The sequence below is a fragment of the Salmo salar genome, chromosome 02 (genome assembly GCF_965601325.2).
Source record: "Salmo salar chromosome 02, fSalSal1, whole genome shotgun sequence".
NCBI lineage: Eukaryota > Metazoa > Chordata > Actinopteri > Salmoniformes > Salmonidae > Salmo > Salmo salar.
In genome coordinates this window covers 46816630-46835000 of record NC_138292.1, presented here as the reverse complement: position 1 = coordinate 46835000, position 18371 = coordinate 46816630, and the positions used below count along the sequence as shown (strand labels likewise).

The 18371-nt window shown below is 45.1% G+C and overlaps 2 protein-coding genes across 4 annotated transcripts in view; one reads left to right on the top strand and one right to left on the bottom strand.

The window, feature by feature from the left end:
- Positions 1 to 3605, top strand: part of LOC106584066 (kelch-like protein 32) — a 35499-nt gene extending 31894 nt beyond the window's left edge. Inside the window, exons 7-11 of the mRNA XM_014168905.3 lie at positions 1 to 629; positions 721 to 779; positions 1586 to 1778; positions 2101 to 2195; positions 2405 to 3605. The exon at positions 1 to 629 is cut by the window's left edge and continues 98 nt beyond it. Coding sequence (XP_014024380.1) covers positions 1 to 629; positions 721 to 779; positions 1586 to 1778; positions 2101 to 2195; positions 2405 to 2560 — 1132 coding nt within the window. The 3' untranslated portion in view covers positions 2561 to 3605. The remainder of the gene's footprint in view (positions 630 to 720; positions 780 to 1585; positions 1779 to 2100; positions 2196 to 2404) is intronic.
- A 2422-nt stretch (positions 3606 to 6027) lies between these two features.
- Positions 6028 to 18371, bottom strand: part of mms22l (MMS22-like, DNA repair protein) — a 28502-nt gene continuing 16158 nt past the window's right edge. For all 3 annotated transcript variants that reach the window (XM_014168882.3, XM_014168892.3, XM_014168873.3), the window contains 11 exons: positions 12842 to 13038; positions 12378 to 12528; positions 11768 to 11907; positions 11076 to 11221; positions 10235 to 10394; positions 9760 to 9905; positions 9337 to 9548; positions 8945 to 9111; positions 8694 to 8790; positions 8228 to 8395; positions 6028 to 6655 (listed from right to left, as the gene is read on the bottom strand). In XM_014168882.3, coding sequence (XP_014024357.2) covers positions 6580 to 6655; positions 8228 to 8395; positions 8694 to 8790; positions 8945 to 9111; positions 9337 to 9548; positions 9760 to 9905; positions 10235 to 10394; positions 11076 to 11221; positions 11768 to 11907; positions 12378 to 12528; positions 12842 to 13038 — 1660 coding nt within the window. In that variant the 3' untranslated portion in view covers positions 6028 to 6579. The remainder of the gene's footprint in view (positions 6656 to 8227; positions 8396 to 8693; positions 8791 to 8944; positions 9112 to 9336; positions 9549 to 9759; positions 9906 to 10234; positions 10395 to 11075; positions 11222 to 11767; positions 11908 to 12377; positions 12529 to 12841; positions 13039 to 18371) is intronic.

The window sequence follows — 18371 nt, the reverse complement described above, 5'->3', positions numbered from 1 at the left end:
CCACGTGGCACAGTGCCACCCGCTGGTCCAGTCCAGTGCCACCGCCGCCGCCCTAGTGGACGAGGCTCTAGAGTACCACCGTGCCACATACGCCCAACCCCTCCGCCAGACCGCCCACACCAAGCCCCGCTTCCAGTCTCTCACCCTCTACATCGCCGGCGGGCGCAAGCGCGAGGTGAGCCGCGTACGGGAGCTGCGCTACTTCAACCCGGCCGCCCAGGAGAACGTGCGCGTGGCCGGGTGCTCCAACTGGAGCGAGCTGGCACCCATGCCCGCCGGGCGCAGCCACCACTGCGTGGCCGTCATGGGTCACTTCCTGTTCGTGGCGGGCGGCGAGGTGGAGCATTCCACGGGGAGGACGTGTGCGGTGAGGACCGCCTGTCGGTACGACCCCCGGGGGAACCGCTGGACGGAGATAGCCTCCATGAAGGCGTGCAGGGAACACTTTGTCCTGGGGGCTCTGGGCCAGTACCTGTACGCGGTGGGGGGGAGGAATGAGCTGAGACAGGTGCTGCCCACCGTGGAACGCTACTGTCCAAAGAGGAACAAGTGGACCTTCGTCCAGTCCTTTGACCGCTCACTGTCCTGCCACGCCGGCTGTGTGGCTGACGACTTGCTCTGGGTCTCAGGTACACAAACACCCAGATGGAGAATAGAGCGTAACAGACTGAATACACACACACGCATGCCACCTGTGTGTAATGCTCTTCTCTGTTACAGGTGGAGTCACAAACACAGCTCAGTACCAGAATAGACTGATGGTGTACGACCCAGAACAGGTAACTGAAGAACAGGTAGTACAGAGAAATAAGCGAAAAGTAAGACAAATGCCATCAAAACATTTAAAACCATGGTTTCAGAACAGTTTGTGATAGCTGAGTAATAAGCTTGTTTACTGCAACAGGAGGATGTGTGTTTGTGTGCGCATGAGACAGAGAGCCCGCGCGCAAGGGGGAGAGCAATAGGGAGAGAAGGAGAGCAAGAGTGAGGAAGGAAGGGAGAGCAAGAGAGAGAGAGCGAGCGAGCGAGCGAGCAGGAGACCGAGAAAGTCTCATTTGTATTCACCGTAGAGCTACATTCACCTGCCAGTAACACCAACCCCCCCACCCACACTACCCTCAACAGATGGCCACCCGTCAGCTCCTACCAGACATACGCACACACACCCGGACACACGCCCACATACGCAATTGCGCGCCCACACACACAATTTCTCACGTACACACACAAACATGGTCACGTACGCTCACCCCCCTTTTCCCCCCCACACACACATACAAAACAACCAAAGACACCCTTAGTCAAATGTGCACAGTCGGATACATCCGTGTAAAATGGAGAGGGTGAAGTATATTATTAGGAATGTGGAGAAATCATTAGGAAAAATCATAGCCATGGTGTCACATTATTTATCCAGCACTGAACATGCATCAATTACCCAAGCAGGGATACGCTAAAATATTAAACATCTTCCCACCATCCTTTTTCCTCCCAACCTTCTCTTTCTCTCACTCTCTGCCCCTACCCCTCTCTCCTCCACCCCCCCCCCCCCCCCCCTCTCTCTCTCCCCCCCTCTCTCTGACAGAACCAGTGGCTGGCCCGCAGTCCCATGCTACAGAGGCGAGTGTACCATGTCATGGCCGTGGTGAGAAGGCAGCTGTATGTGCTGGGAGGAAATGACCTGGACTACAACAACGACCGCATCCTGGTCCGCCACATCGACTCCTATGACATAGACATGGACCAGTGGACCCGCTGCACCTTCAGCCTACTCACGGGTGGGTGGGCTGCACATACACACGCTCATGCATACGCATGGACGTGCACACACACACGCAGGCAGACAGGCAGGCAGGCAGACAGACAGACAGACAGACAGACACGTACTAGATAAGATCACTGTCCTCCTTTTTCCCTTGTGACTCTCCACCCCTCCCGACTTGATTCCCCGTGAAGTTGTCAAATAAGTTCAAGGTGAAGTCGGAAGTTATGTTCTGAACTTTCCCAACGCACCCTGTGTCTCAGATGACATTGAGTCATATGGCCTCTCTTTGGCACAGTGAATCATTGTTTTTGCTCTCTCCTCTCTATCGTCCGCAGGTCAGAATGAATCTGGAGTGGCAGTCCATGATGACCGAATCTATGTTGTCGGTGGATATTCTATTTGGACCAATGAGCCCCTAGCGTGTATTCAGGTGAGTGACCTTGACAGATTTAAGTAACCTGAAATATTTTTTAATAAACTATGTTGTACATAAATCATTTATGCATCGTTTTTTTTAAGGTGTTTTGAATGCTCTTGTAATGCATTATGAGGAAAGAGGGTATTCATAGCAAATGTTACCTTACTAAAATCTCTTATTTCATGTATATGACATTTTTTATTTCACGTCCTGTTGTCCAGGTGTTGGACGTGAGCACGGAGGGGAAGGAGGAAGTGTTCTATGGACCAACTCTACCGTTCGCCTCCAATGGAATAGCAACGTGTTTCCTGCCTGCCCCATACTTCACCTGCCCCAACCTACAGACTCTACAAGTGCCCCATCACAGGATAGTCTAACACACTAATAGAGACTACAGTAAATGTCTACATAGATACATCATGCAAACAGCTCATATGGACATACATTTATGTAACACAAAATAACTCCTTTACAACACCCCCGCTCTTCCTCTAAATGCATTCACACACTATTGCCACCCAGATAAGATTACCCACGTCTTCCCCAGATTCAGGATCCCAACCTAACCACTCCAAGTGTAGGCGTCACTGCCCATCCTGAGGCCTTGACACTACCCACAAACTGAACAAAAACTTGGCCCTGAATGAAAGGGGGGGACCTCGAGGAGGTTCCCTATTCAGCTACCCTGTGATGGACTGATCTTCCATCAGCTGCAGGGTTTGGGTCAATTCCATTTCAATTCAGGAAGTAAAACAGAAGTTCTGATTACAGTTTTGCTCATTGAAAAGCATTGAGAATAATAGATATTCGATTGGAATAATATATCCTGAATTGACATAGAATTGACCCCAACCCTGCTCAGATGACTGGTTGAATAAAGGGGCTGCTCTAGTCAATGGTGCAGAACAGGAGATCGCAATGCTGGAGCACTCAAGGGGAGCAGAGCACTCTACGGAGTGAAATGGCTCCCTCTTTTACTAATGCACTCTAGGGCTATTGGCACTCTAACTAGCTGTACTTACTTACTACTTACCATGACCCATCTACTCCATACAAAGCCAATGGATCCATCCAAGGTCATTTCAACTGAAACCTGTTATGTGTGAACTGTGGACCCATCTTACTCTTTCTTGAGCGTGTGTTTTCTATTCAAGCTCAGGATTTAAGACTGTTTAACAGTTCAATGAATGTCTGACCACTGTTATCATACAGTGCATATACTCAACATACTGTATGTAGGAGAACCTAAGCTATGTGTTGCCACTGTCTTATGCCATTTTCAAGACGTCTTGTTTTACTATGAGCAAAAAATAATTCTGTAATTCCACCAAACTCCAGCAGAGAGGAAGTGTGAGGAAAAAACATGTCTTGTTTTCACAATAAAGAGGTACAGTACTGTATCAATAAAGCCCATAAGTTGACTCGAGCAAGTTAATCCGCTGTATTGTCTTAGTATGAAATAGGGGAGTGTTGTCTAAAAATAAGTATTTGCTTTTGCGAGGGTTGGGTTTTTTTCCTATTGGGCACAGGGGAGGGTAGTGTGCTTTTTCCCTGGTTTACATTCTTCCTTTTGCAAGATTTACTATCATTTATTCTATCCTTAGCTAATTGTTTCATCTGTTTGCGTGCACATCCCCTATTTCGAGGTGTTTTGGTACTTCCCTTATGCAGTACGCTTTTCCACACACTAACTATTATTATGAAGTGGGTGGTTCGAGCCCTGAATTCTGTTTGACTGACAGCCATGGTATATCAGACCTTATACCACGAGTATGACAAAACATGTATTTGTATTGCTCTAATTACTTGGAAAGCGGTTTATAATAGCAGTAAGGCACCTCGGGGTTTGTGGTATATGGCCAATATATCATGGCTAAGGGCTGTATCCGGGCACACTGCGTTGTCGTGCGTAAGAACAGCCCTTAGCAGTGGTATATTGGCCATATACCACCCCCTTAGGCCTTATTGCTTAACTATACCACAGGTATACATTAAGGATACCTGCTCTTTCCATGACAGACTGACCATGTGAAAGCTATGATCCCTTATTGATGTCACTTGTTAAATCCACTTCAATCAGTGTAGATGAAGGGGAGGAGACAGGTTAAGGATTTTTAAGCCTTGAGACACGGATTGTGTGCGATTCAGATGTTGAATGGGCAAGACAAAAGATTTAAGTGCCTTTGAACAGATTAGGTGCCAGGTGCAGTGGTTTGTGTCAAGAACTGTAATGCTGCTGGGTATGAACAATGGTCCCGTAGCCAACTTGACACAACTGTGGGAAGCATATAATACCCATAAAAAATGAAAATGTATATTCCGCCATTTATTTTTCACATCGTGAAGTTTACAATGAAATGCAATTAATTGTGAGGTTTTGAGAGCTGTGTAATGCTCTCTCGGACAAGGAGTTTTATCAATATATTCGCATCAATCTAATTATTGATAAAAGTGACCTTGTCTGAGAGAGATTTGCGTGGTTATCAAAACGTCACGCCAGGGTAAGCCTACACGAAACAAAGACCCTATATGAAGTAGTTCTAAAATCCCAGATGGAAAAATGAATGGTGAAAAAAAACTATTGGAACCATTTCTGGGGTTTATGACTCATACTGTGGTACTCAATAGGCTAACTAGCAATCATGGCACACATATCATTCAAAGCTGCACCAATATTCAATATAAACCACATAAAGAGGAATAGTGGATAAGCCAGGTGCATCACTAAGCATGAAAGATGAGACACGCAGCTCAAAAAGCTCCCCAATTGATCTTGTTCAAGGACAATACAATTATCCGTGTAGCCTACAACACCACAATGCAATGAATAATTGCATTGCTGTTTTCAAGTAGGTACAAAATTCTACACTAGGCTGCAGTGAAAATGTAATTTGAATAATGGTGCAAAAGCCCTGTGATTTGGATAAGTTGTGAGTCTACTCTCGACAGCTTATAAATGTTGAAAGGTACAGTAGCAGGTCAGTCTGGCTGTATTTCTACTTCTGATACTGAGATGTGCTGTCTTGTTGCGGATCATCATTCTCGCATATGGTCTTATAATAATGGGACTCTCAGCAGGCCCAGTTATTCAGGAAAGCTCAACACATGCCCTGCCTCCTCTCCGATCTGAGCAGCTCTTCTTTGCTCGTCTAGAATCTTAACGCTTCAATATTACCCATTTTACTTTTAAAATGTATTAATTACCTTTTATATGTTGCATAAACACACAACCAGTCACAATGTTTTAATCTGATTACTTCAAAAGTCTCCTGTAGGCTACCTGCGCACTTTCGTCCAAAATGTGCAGTGTCCATTTGATGAATGGAAAAACTTAATCACATTCCGAGACTTTCAAGCCAAGCTTTCAATACTGGGTAGACCTACAAGTTAAGGAGGGATGTAGACCTATTTTCTGTTTGACGAGATTGACAGTCTATTTGATTGTGGTGTTTAAAAAGCAAACTATGCTCATGGTCCAATGCACTGCTTCGCAGGGCTTGAGGTATCACTACAGACCCGGGTTTGACAGGATGTGTCACAGCCGACCGTGACCGGGAGACTCAGAGGCGACGCACAATTGGCCCAGAGTCGTCCGGGTTAGGGGAGGGTTTGACCAGTCGAGATTTCCTTCTCCCATCGCGCTCTAGCGACTCCTTGTTGGCGGACCGGGCGCCTACAAGATGATTTCGATCGCCAGCTTGACGGTGTTTCCTCCAGCACATATCCACATTTATAAACACATGGTTGCTATAGTCATTTGATTTGTGGTTGTAAACATTATTTTTAGTGAATTATATGAGGGGAGGCTATGCAACAACATATAAACTACAGTACAAGGGGAGGGTCATGTGAAAATATGTTTTATGTTGGGGAGTGCATTTTTGTTTGACAAGTTCGACCAGGCGTGAAATTCTGACTGATGAAATTAAGCCTGATTGCATGAAGATTGCAAAGGAAAAAGGGAATGGAAAGAGCAGAAGTAATCTTTCGGACTCTGGCTGTATCTTGACGAGGGATACAGTGTCAGGAAAGGAGGTGGTTCTGCCTATAAAGTTGGGCCAACAAAAGAGTGCATGAGCACACAGAGATCCTATGTCTACTATCAGTAGTTACTATCACACCATAGAAATAGTTAGAACAAAATATTATACATTTATATGCATCACACACTCATTCCATGCCTGTGAAATTAGGAAACTGAAATACAACACATGCACTTCTACATAATCCTATTTCGTCACTTTATTTCGTAACACCTTTTTGAAAAATATTTCAATATGAAGATGGAAACTTGACCATAAATTATGATCTGTATCACCAACAGGACAATTTCTATACATGAAGCCCAGTGGTGTTGAGGTCAACAGCATGGAGACCTGGTCCTGGGGGTCAAGGGTCAATCCTGCTCCAGGCTGATGATCTCCGCCTGACCACCGTCCCCCAGCAGGGTCAGCAAATTCCTGTAAGCATTCCTGTCACACATGCAGAGTGAGAGTGGAGTCACAAAATGACTCACAAAGATGTCACAGCACAAGATCCAGTATATTTCATACAGAGTTGACTGTCACTGAGCACTGTATATATACAGTGAATTCGGGAAGTATTCAGACCCCTTGACTTTTCCCCAAGAAAATTACGTTACAGCCTTATTCTAAAATGGATTAAATCGTTTTTTTTTTCTCTCATCAATGTACACACAATAGCCCGTAATGACTAAACAAAAACAGGTTTAGACATTTTTGTAGATAAAAAAAGAAAGAAAAATATGAGTACACCTGAGTGGGAGGCCCCAGTGCACAACTGAGCAAGAGGACAAGTACATTTGAGTGTCTTGTTTGAGAAACAGACGCCTCACAAGTCCTCACAAGTGGCTTTTCTTTGCAACTCTACCTAAAAAGCCAGCATCCAGGAGTTGCCTCTTCACTGTTGACGTTAAGACTGGTGTTTTGCTGGTACTATTTAATGAAGCTGCCAGTTGTGGACTTGAGGTGTCTTTCTCAAACTACACTTTCTAATGTACTTGTCCTCTTGCTCAGTTGTGCACCGGGGCCTCTCACTCATCTTTCTATTCTGGTTAGAGCCAGTTTGCGCTGTTCTGTGAAGAGAGTAGTACACAGCGTTGTACGAGATCTTCAGTTTCTTGGCAATTTCTCAAATGGAATAGCCTTCATTTCTCAGAACAAGAACAGAAGAAAGTTCTTTGTTTCTGGCCATTTTGAGCCTGTAATCGAACCCACAAATGCTGATGCTCCAGATACTCAACTAGTCTAAAGAAGGCAAGTTTTATTGCTTCTTTAAAATCAGGACAACAGTTTTCAGTTGTGCTAACATAATTGCAAAAGGGTTTTCTAATGATCAATTAGCCTTTTAAATTGATAAACTTGGGATTACACAGGAGTGATGTATGCTGATAATGGGCCTCTGTATGCCTATGTAGATATTCCATAAAATAATCAGCTGTTTCCAGCTACAATAGTTATTTACAACATTAATATTGTATTTCTGATCAATATGATGTTATTTTAAAATGGACAAAAAAAATGCTTTTCTTTCAAAAACAAGGACATTTCTAAGTGACCCCAAACTTTTGAACGGTATACACACACACGGAAAGTATTCAGACCCCTTCCCCTTTTCGACATTGTTACATTACAGCCTTATTCTAAAATTGACAAAATTATTTGTGTGTTGGGGGTTGTGTTTTTTTAAATTAGTGGTGTGGTTTGATATCTGGCATGTCACACACTGACTTCATGGTTTTACGACTACTGTAAAGCATTTCAATAGAATCAACATAGGACGAAAGTCCCATTCCCTATAATTCAGATGTTTCCCCCCACATAGGTCAACACGCAATTTATACCGTGCGATAATGATTCCTTGTGGTGCGTGTAAACGTAGTCTTATATCAGGTCTGGTGACAAGATTCTCTGAGGGGAAACAGATATAAAGGCATCCAAAAAAGGCAACAGTACTTAAAAATAGGATTATGTCTAGGTTAGGTTAGACTAGAGACTGGGATACAGTAAGGTTTAGAACTCTACCTCAGTGTGGTGTTCTTGCCCAGTCCTCTCTTGTGTTCTGTGTTCCTCAGACTCAGCGACAAAACAGGGATCAGGACCTGGACCACACGACTGTCCAGAACAGCTATCGTCTCCAGAACACTGTACACCTGTTTGTCATACAACCCCTCGTTCTCCTCCACAAAGGACCTGAACACACAGACACAGTAAGACAGAGATAATGTACATGCTTTATACACACACAAAGCATCGCAGACATGTACATGTCTAACCGTGATGGTTCAAAAAGCACGGCTGCCCTAGGACAGTGTCGTGTTCAGTAGACACGAAACGGAAGGAAATGTTCTGAACTGAGTGAAACAGGGAAGCATTACATGAACTTGTCCGACATTTGAAAAAAAAATTTTGCTACGGTGTACATTAATAGACACGACCCAAGTGCTGAATGCAGAGAGAAGGAAGAGTAAAGGCAGTTGGTGTCACTCACTGTAGAACAGTGACGATCTGGTCGCATGGTGCATCCCCTGCGGCGGCTGAACATCTCTCCACCACCAGCTGCAGGGCCTCTGTACTGGTCCTCCTCACTGTGAACGCACAGCTGCTTTTAGACTAGTTACCACACGCACATTGCACACACGAAAAACCTAGAAAAAACACCCATAGCAGCAAGCTTGTTCGGCATATTGTTCACAAATATGATTACTGTGTGTACGTGTCTTTCTGTGTGTGGACTCTCACCGTGAGGCTCGTTGACCAGCTTCAGGCAGTGGAGCAGAGAGGGGAGGGGCATGGTGAGCAGGGCGGGGTCACTGTCATTGTTCCGTCTCAGCAGCTCCAATAGGAAGGCCAGAACTGTGACCAGGCGGGAAGGAGGGGCGTTGCCTTTGAAATGCAGGAAGTTCTCACTAGAGAGACAGACACAGACGAGGTATGACACTGAGCCAGTAATGTCTGGCCATTTAGTAGATGTTCTTAGGAGGCTGTCAAGGTGGATTAGGATGAAGTTGTCCTGAGACACTGCTCCAAGGTCAGTTTGACTTCGCATTCCCTTACCTAATTATTTGGGCAGGGTTAACTCATCCTGGATCTGTGCCTAAGAGCAATCTCTACCCAGAACGTCAGAATCCTACCTGATCACCTGCAGGATGCTCCTTCTCAGTGCTGCCCCACGTGGGGTGGGCGTGGCCTCGCATGCCGCCAGCAGCACCGGGTGATTGGCTATGGCCCCAACCGATGGCGTGGCAGGCAGGAAATGGTCAAGGTACTTGGAGATGACATCCCGGAGCTGCTTCTTCAGGTAGGCGCCCTGAGACTGAGACATACTGGTTGCTATAGACAGACCCTGGAGGGGAGGAAAGGAGAGACAGACACACAGAGAGAGAGGTCAGTTAGTATAGTATTATTAAGGCTCACGGAAAATACATCTGGATTTTTCTTTCCTCCCCTTCAACCCTGCTAGTACTTTCAGAAGTATCCAAAGTGGAGTAGTCAGTAACATCCTCTTTAGGTAGAGGGAGTGTGTGTGTTGGCGGGTGTGTGTGCATGCGGCCCACCTGCAGGTAGAGGGACAGGCTGTCCCTCAAGGCCTTGTCCAGCCCAGACAGAGAGTTAGGGAGGAGCAGCCCGTTGACTATGTTGAACAGCAGCTGCTGGGCCTTGGAGGTGGCCAGCAGGGGACTCCAGTGCTTCACAACGCACCCTGAGAACACACACACACACACACACACACACACACACACATACACACACACACACACACACACATTCAACGTGTTTGAGGCGATAGGCTCGAAGCAAGTCGCTGGGCAGAATTGCTAATCCTGATCCTCGTAAACACGCCGATTCCTTCTCACCCAATACCAAATTGACCTCTAGCCAATATCTTTTCTATGTACTTGTAGAGATCTGAAATGATTGGATAGGTATAAGCAATATGGCTATAGCTCCACCTTACACCTATCCAGTCCTTAGAGAGTTACACAACAGCCTAAGGTGATAGGGGCAGACCTCTGTGATGCATACACCCACCCACAGCCCAGTAGGCCAGCAGCAGCCCCTCCTGAGGACTCTTATTGACCAGGTAGTGTTTGATATACTTCATGATGTCCCCTGTGTAGTCCAGAGCACGGGTGGCCATGGCAGAACGCTCAGACAACACCTGCAGCCCACTGTACACACGCCCCACAGCCTGAGAGAGAAAAATATAAAGCGACAATGTATTTAAGCTGTATTTGTATGGAAATGCAGACTTGCCTTTCAGCGTATGCTGTTGATATATACATGTTAATGCCAAAATAAAGGAAACACCAACATAAAGTGTCTTAATAGGGCATGGGGCCACCACAAGCCAGAACAGCTTCAATACTTCTTGGCATAGATTCTACGAGTGTCTGGAATTCTATTGCAAGGATGCGACATTCTTCCAGGAGAAAATTCAATTTTGGAAAACGCTATCTCAGGCACCGCTTCAGAATCTCCCATAAGTGTTCAATTGGATTGAGATCTGGTGAGTGAGACACACACACCCTTTAAACCCCCTTTGCTCATTTGAGACCCCTCTTTCAAAGTCACTGAGTGCTCTTCTTCTAGACATGGTAGCCAAAAATAATGGGCAACTGGTCATTTTTCATACATGACCCCTAAGCATGATGGGATGAATTGCTTAAATAACTCCGGGACCACACCTGTGTGGAAGCACCTGCTTTCAATATACTTTGTATCCCTCATTTACTCAAGTGTTTCCTTTATTTTGGCAGTTACCTGTATGTATCGTGCATGCTGCAAATATCTTTGTGCACATGCGTGTGTGAGATGACAAGCTACCCTGTTACACTGTGTGTGTGTGTGTGTGTGTGTGTGTGTGTAGTACCTTGATGAACATCTCCAGAGCAGACCTGGGCACTAGCTTGCTGCCGGCTCCAGGCTGCATCCCGGCCCTCTGCAGTATGGAGTCCACCTCAGGGAGCCTTAATATGAGCCTAGTGAGCTCCGACAGCTGCTCCTCCAGAGCCCTGCCTGGAAGAAGTCAGTAACACGTCAGAAATAAAATCACACATGCCACTTAGCAGACACTTTTATCCATTTACACATGTATCCCAATTCTGATCCTTTGCCCAATTTATTGGCAAAATATCTGATCTGATTGGGCAAAATATCAAAATTGGGCTGCCTGTGTAAATGCTGGCCAATTTTAGAATGTGTATTAGTTCCTTATGGGACCTGAACCCACGACCTTAAGTGTTTCTAGCGCCACACTCTTTCCAACTTGAGCCACACAGACACATTTTACATCTCCACAACAAAACACTGAAATAAACTTAAAGAAATACACATACATAAAAAGGGAAACTAATGGGAAGTGATCATAATATGGTAATAGACAAGAAGTGTAAGTGTAGTGTTTTAACGTGGCCTAACTTACTGAGGATGTCTTTCCATTGCTGACTGCTGAACGGAAACCAGTGAGGCCTGGCCAGTGTGTGCACGCATGACTACGTATCTTCGGATAAAAGCGTTTGATAAATGGTCGGATGTCCAGGGTTCTAGGTTGAGGTTCTGTACCTGCTCTGCTGTCGGTGCCATCTGGGTTCTTGTGGATGTGCTGCTGCAGAACACAGCGGAACCAGGCTCTCACAGACAGGGTCTGGGCTGAGGCCGACACGGAACCTCCACAGCCGGAGCTCACTGAATACACCAGCTCACTGGGGAAGAGAGGTCAGTTTGACATAGAACAGACAACAAATATGTTCTAAGGGAATCACAAGTTAGAGTAAGGTGAGGCACAGAATTTATAATCTTGATCGAATAATTAGTTGTTGTTTGGGATGAAAGGTGATTTGTAGATCAGTGATTCTGTGCAGTCTGACCGCAATGTAGTGGCTCTCAATCTCTATGTTCCACCGGAGCAAGGCTCTGCACAGATGTGCTAATCTGTATAAGGGAGGCTCACCTGATGGATAGTAGTTTGGAATGCAAAGGTGATTTGTAGATCAATGATTTTTGTGCAGCACCTTGCTCAGAATGATCCTTTCGGATGTGTGCCACCACACATGGTTCATATTCATTGGTGCACTCCGTAGCAAAGTGTTTTGCAACAGAAAATAAAAACAAGCATTTCTATTGGACAAGTTCAGACTCTGCTTACTAGGGTAATGTACTGGAGTAATGTTACCTGTTCTGGAGCAAGTGGGGTAGGTAGCGAGTCACTAGCAGGGGGTGAAGCATGTCGTCCCAGCTGAAGCACTGCATGATGGACTGGATGGGGTTGGGCTGGAGGTCTTGGGGGGCAGAGCTAGGAAGGTCAAAGGCCAGCAGTGTAAATCCTGGAAAAGACAGTCAACATTCATACCACGTTACCTTACGGAAACTACCATGGAAAATAAGTTTGAGAGAGTCATACTATAATGGAAAGATTTGTCACTGCATGGTCAACACAAAGCAAAGATGCAAGATGTTGAAAGTAAAAGAACTGACGAGAGAGAAAGAGAGCGAGAGAAACAGTGAGACAAGGGCAGACAGTGTATATTATCTTATGAGAAAGACAATTGTTAGTGTGTGCAACCCATAGTGTGAAATTGTTGTACACAGTGAACATTTATCCTCCTCCCTCCTACTCTCTCAGTGTGAGCCTCTGACCTGCGGCAGCATCAGCCAGCTGGGCAGGAGGGGTGTTGGAAAGGCGCAGGCTGCGGAGGAAGGGGAAAAAGTGGGCCCAGAGAGCTGCTGCAACCGCTAGGTGGCGGTCTTTACCCACGCTGGCATTGGGAGGAGGCAGCCAGGCACCGGGGGGACATGTTGAATGGCCAGGCTGGACATTGCGCTGATGGACCCTCCTGTAGGACACACACACACACACACACACAGGAGAGAAACACACACCAATAACATCCATTATTCAACAGAACCACAGCATCTCCCTCTCCTTCACACCACCTCTCCACCTCCATCTATACTCCACTTCCTTCCTCTTTCACATTCTCTCCTCCCCCTTCTTCGCTCTCTCACTCTTCCCATCTCTGGGGGGGGATTAGGTCATGCGGTGCAGTGCCGGGTAGAGAGGAGCAGGGCAGGGCAGATCCCCTGTACAGACTGGGCTCTGGCTGCTGTGTCTGCCTGACCCCACAGCGGCTGGCATTAGCCCAGATAAGCAGCCGAAGGAGCTGTAATCTCATTTAGACTGGAGATGATCCTCCTGTCCCCTCATTCGCCCGGATGGAGCAAGGGAGAGAGGGATGGAGGGGAGGGAGGCAGGGGTTAGTACTGGCACCCCCTCAGCTCCCCTTGCACTCCCCACTCGTCTCTCACACATGCACACACACACTCTGCCTGCGCCTTCCAGCAAGGTTGCATCTAATCCAGAGAGAGCTGAGACAATCGATTAGTCTGAATTCATTAGCCTCGTTACTACGGCGGAATGGGCCTTTCACACCCATCAAGGCTCATTGTACAAGACATAGTCAGAGACCCCACTTAATCCTCCCCACTGCCGCTTCTTATAGCTGTATACACACCATTAGAGACCCCACTTAACCCCTCCCCCAAATGTAGCCACTATCACACACACACAGAGACTGACTTGCTACCCGGACAGCTGATGAAACTGTGGGTTTGCACAACCGATGAATTTCTGCACAAACTCTCAGAAACCGTTTCAGGGAAGCCCATCTGCATGCTCGTCGTCCTCACCAGGGTCTTGACCCGACTACAGTTCGGCGTCGTAACCAATTTCAGTGGGCAAATGCTCACCTTCGATGGCCACTGGCACGCTGGAGAAGTGTGTTCTTCACAGATGAATCCCGGTTTCAACTGTACCGGACAGATGGCAAATAACGTGTATGGCGTCATGCGGGCGAGCGGTTTGCTGATGTCAACGTGGTAAACAGATTGCCACATGGTGGCGGTGGGCTTATGGTATGGGCAGGCATAAGCTACAGACAACAAACACAATTGCATTTTATCGATGGCAATTTGAATGCACAGAGATACCGTGTCAAGATCCTGAGCCCCGTTGTTGTGCCATTTATCCGCCGTCATTACCTCATATTCCAGCATGTCGCAAGGCTCTGTACACAATTCCTGGAAACTGAAAATGTCCCAGTTCGTCCATGGCCTGCATACTCAGATGTTTGGGATGCTCTGGATCAACGTGTATCACAGCGTATTCCAGTTCCCGACAACAACCTCTGGCAGTCTATGGGGGTGCCACAGGTTTCAATACTCAGGCCTACTCTTTTCTCTGTATATATATCAGTGATGTCACTCTTGCTGCGGGTGATTCTTTGATTAACCTCTACGCAGACGACACCATTCTGTATACATCTGGCCCTTCTTTGGACACTGTGTTAACTTGTTATGGATAGGGGGCAGTATTTTCACGTCAGGATAAAAAAACGTACCCGATTTAATCTGGTTATTACTCCTGCCCAGAAACTAGAATATGCATATAATTAGTAGCTTTGGATAGAAAACACTCCAACGTTTCTAAAACTGTTTAAATGGTGTCTGTGAGTATAACAGAAGTACAGTAATGGAATATTTTGACATTTTTTGTCACGATACGTGTCCGCGCATCACCCTTCGGACAGTGTCTTGAACGCACGAACAAAACGCCGCTATTTGGATATAACTATGGATTATTTGGAACCAAAACAACATTTGTTGTTGAAGTAGAAGTCCTGGGAGTGCATTCTGACGAAGACAGCAAAGGTAATCCAATTTTTCTTATAGTAAATCTGAGTTTGGTGAGTACCAAACTTGGTGAGTGTCAAAATAGCTAGCCTGTGATGGCGAGCTATCTACTCAGAATATTGCAAAATGTGCTTTCACCGAAATGCTATTTTAAAATCGGACACCGCGATTGCATAAAGGAGTTCTGTATCTATAATTTTTTAAATAATTATGTTTTTTGTGAACGTTTATCGTGAGTAATTTAGTAAATTCACCGGAAGTATTCGGTGGGAATGCTAGTTCTGAACATCACATGCTAATGTAAAAAGCAGTTTTTTGATATAAATATGAACTTGATTGAACAAAACATGCATGTATTGTATAACATAATGTCCTAGGAGTGTCATCTGATGAAGATCATCAAAGGTTAGTGCTGCATTTAGCTGTGGTTTTGGTTTTTGTGACATTATATGCTAGCTTGAAAAATGGGTGTCTGATTATTTCTGGCTGGGTACTCTCCTGACATAATCTAATGTTTTGCTTTCGTTGTAAAGCCTTTTTGAAATCCGACAGTGTGGTTAGATAAAGGAGAGTCTTGTCTTTAAAATGCTGTAAAATAGTCATATGTTTGAAAAATGGAAGTTTTCGGATTTTCGAGGAGTTTGTATTTCGCGCCACGCCTTATCATTGGATATTGGAGCGGTGTTCCGCTAGCGGAACGTCTAGATGTAAGAGGTTTTAACAAACCTCCAAACGAGCTTCAACGCCATACAACACTCCTTCCGTGGCCTCCAACTGCTCTTAAATGCTAGTAAAACGAAATGCATGCTCTTCAACAAATCGCTGCCCGCACCCACCCACTCGACTAGCATCACGACTCTGGACGGTTCAGACTTAGAATATGTGAACAACTATGAATACCTAGGTGTCTGGCTAGACTGTAAACTCTCCTTCCAGACTCACATTAAGCATCTCCAATCCAAAAAGTTTTGCAACAAAGCCTCCTTCACTCATGCTGCCAAACACACCCTCGTAAAACTGACTATCCTACCGATCCTTGACTTCAGCGATGTCATTTACAAAATAGCCTCCAACACTCTACTCAGCAAATTGGATGCAGTCTAACACAGTGCCATCCGTTTTGTCACCAAAGCCCCATATACTACCCACTACTGCGACCTGTATGCTCTCATTGAATGGTCCTCGCTACATATTCGTCGCCAAACCCACTGGCTCCAGGTCATCTATAAGTCTTTGCTAGGTAAAGCTCCGCCTTAGCTCACTGGTCACCATAGCAACACCCACCCGTAGCACCAAAGCCAACACCTCCTTTGACCGCCTATCCTTCCAGTTCTCTGCTGCCAATGACTGAATCACTGAAGTTGGAGACTTATATCTCCCGCACTAACTTTAAGCGTCAGCGGTCAGAGCAGCTTACCGATCGCTGCAGCTGTACACAGCCCATCTAACCAACCAACTACCTACCTACCTACCTACCTACCTACCTCATCCCCATATTTATTTTTCTGCTCTTTTGCATACCAGTATTTCTACTTGCACATCCTCATCTGCACATATACAGTTGAAGTTAGAAGTTTACATACACCTTAGCCAAATACATTTAAACTCTGTTTATCACAATTCCTGACATTTAATCCTAGTAATAACTCCCTGTTTTAGGTCAGTTAGGATCACCACTTTATTTTAAGAATGTGAAATGTCAGAATAATAGCAGAGAGAATGATTTATTTCAGCTTTAATTTCTTTTATCACATTCCCAGTGGGTCAGAAGTTTAGATACACTCAAGTATTTGGTACCATTGCCTTTAAATTGTTTAACTTGGGTCAAACATTTCAGGTAGCCTTCCACAAGCTTCCCACAATAAGTTGGGTGAATCTTGGCCCATTCCTCCTAACAGAGCTGGTTTAACTGAGTCAGGTTTGTAGGCCTTCTTGCTCGTACACGCTTTTTCAGTTCTGCCCACAAATGTTCTATAGGATTGAGGTCAGGGCTTTGTGATACCCTGACTTTGTTGTGCTTAAGCCTTTTTGCCACAACTTTGGAAATATGCTTGGGGTCATTGTCCATTTGGAAGACCCATTTGCAACCAAGCTTTAACTTCCTGACTGATGTCTTGAGATGTTGCTTCAATATATCCACATCATTTTCCCACCTCATGATGCCATCTATTTTGTGAAGTGCACCAGTCCCTCCTGCAGCAAAGCACCCCCACAACATGCTACCACCCCCGTGCTTCACAGTTGGGATGGTGTTCTTCGGCTTGCAAGCTTCCCCCTTTTTCCTCCAAACATAACAATGGTCATTATGGCCAAACGGTTCTATTTTTGTTTCTTCAGACCAGAGAACATTTCTCCAAAAAGTACAATCTTTGTCCCCATGTGCATAGTCTGGCTTTTTTATGGCGATTTTGGAGCAGTGGGTTATTCCTTGCTGAGCGGCCTTTAGGGTTATGTCGATAAAGTACTCGTTTTACTGTGGATATAGATACTTTTGTACCTGTTTCCTCCAGCATCTTCACAAGGTCCTTTGCTGTTGTTCTGGGATTGATTTGCACTTTACGCAGCAAAGTACATTCATCTCTAGGAGACAGAACGCGTCTCCTTACTGAGCTGTATGAGATCAGGTCTTGGCTGATTTCTCTTGATTTTCCCATGATGTCAAGCAAAGAGGCGCTGAGTTTGAAGGTAGGCCTTGAAATACATCAACAGGAACACCTCCAATTGACTCAAATGATGTCAATTAGCCTATCAGAAGCTTCTAAAGCCATGACATAATTTTATGGATTTTTCCAAGCTGTTTAAAGGCACAGTCAACTTAGTGTATGTAAACTTCTGACCCACTGGAATTGTGATACAGTGAACTATAAGTGAAATAATCTGTCTGTAAACAATTGTTGGAAAAATTACTTGTGTCATGCACAAAGTAGATGTCCTAATGGACTTGCCAAAACTATAGTTAATGACTCCAACCTAAGTGTATGTAAACTTCCGACTTCAACTGTATCACTCCAGTGTAAATTGCAATTACTTTGCCACTATTGGCCTATTTATTGCTTTACCTCCTTACTTCATTTGCACACACTGTATACAGATTTTTCAATTGTGTTATTGACTGTAAGAATGTTTATCCCATTTGTAACTATTGTTTTTGTCGCACTGCTTTGCTTTGTCTTGGCCAGATCGCAGTTGTAAATGAGAACTTGTTCTAAACTGGCCTACCAGGTTAAATAAATACAATTAAAAAAAATATCCAGCAACTTTGCACAGCCATTGAAGAGTAGGACAACATTTCACAGCCTGATCAACTATATGTGAAGGAGATGTGTTGCACTGCATGAGGCAAATGGTGGTCACACCAGATACTGACTGTTTTTTTGATCCACGCCACTACCTTGATATGCATCCGTGAGAAACACATGCATATCTGTATTCCCAGTCATGTGAAATCCATAGATTAAGGTCTAATGAATTTAAATAA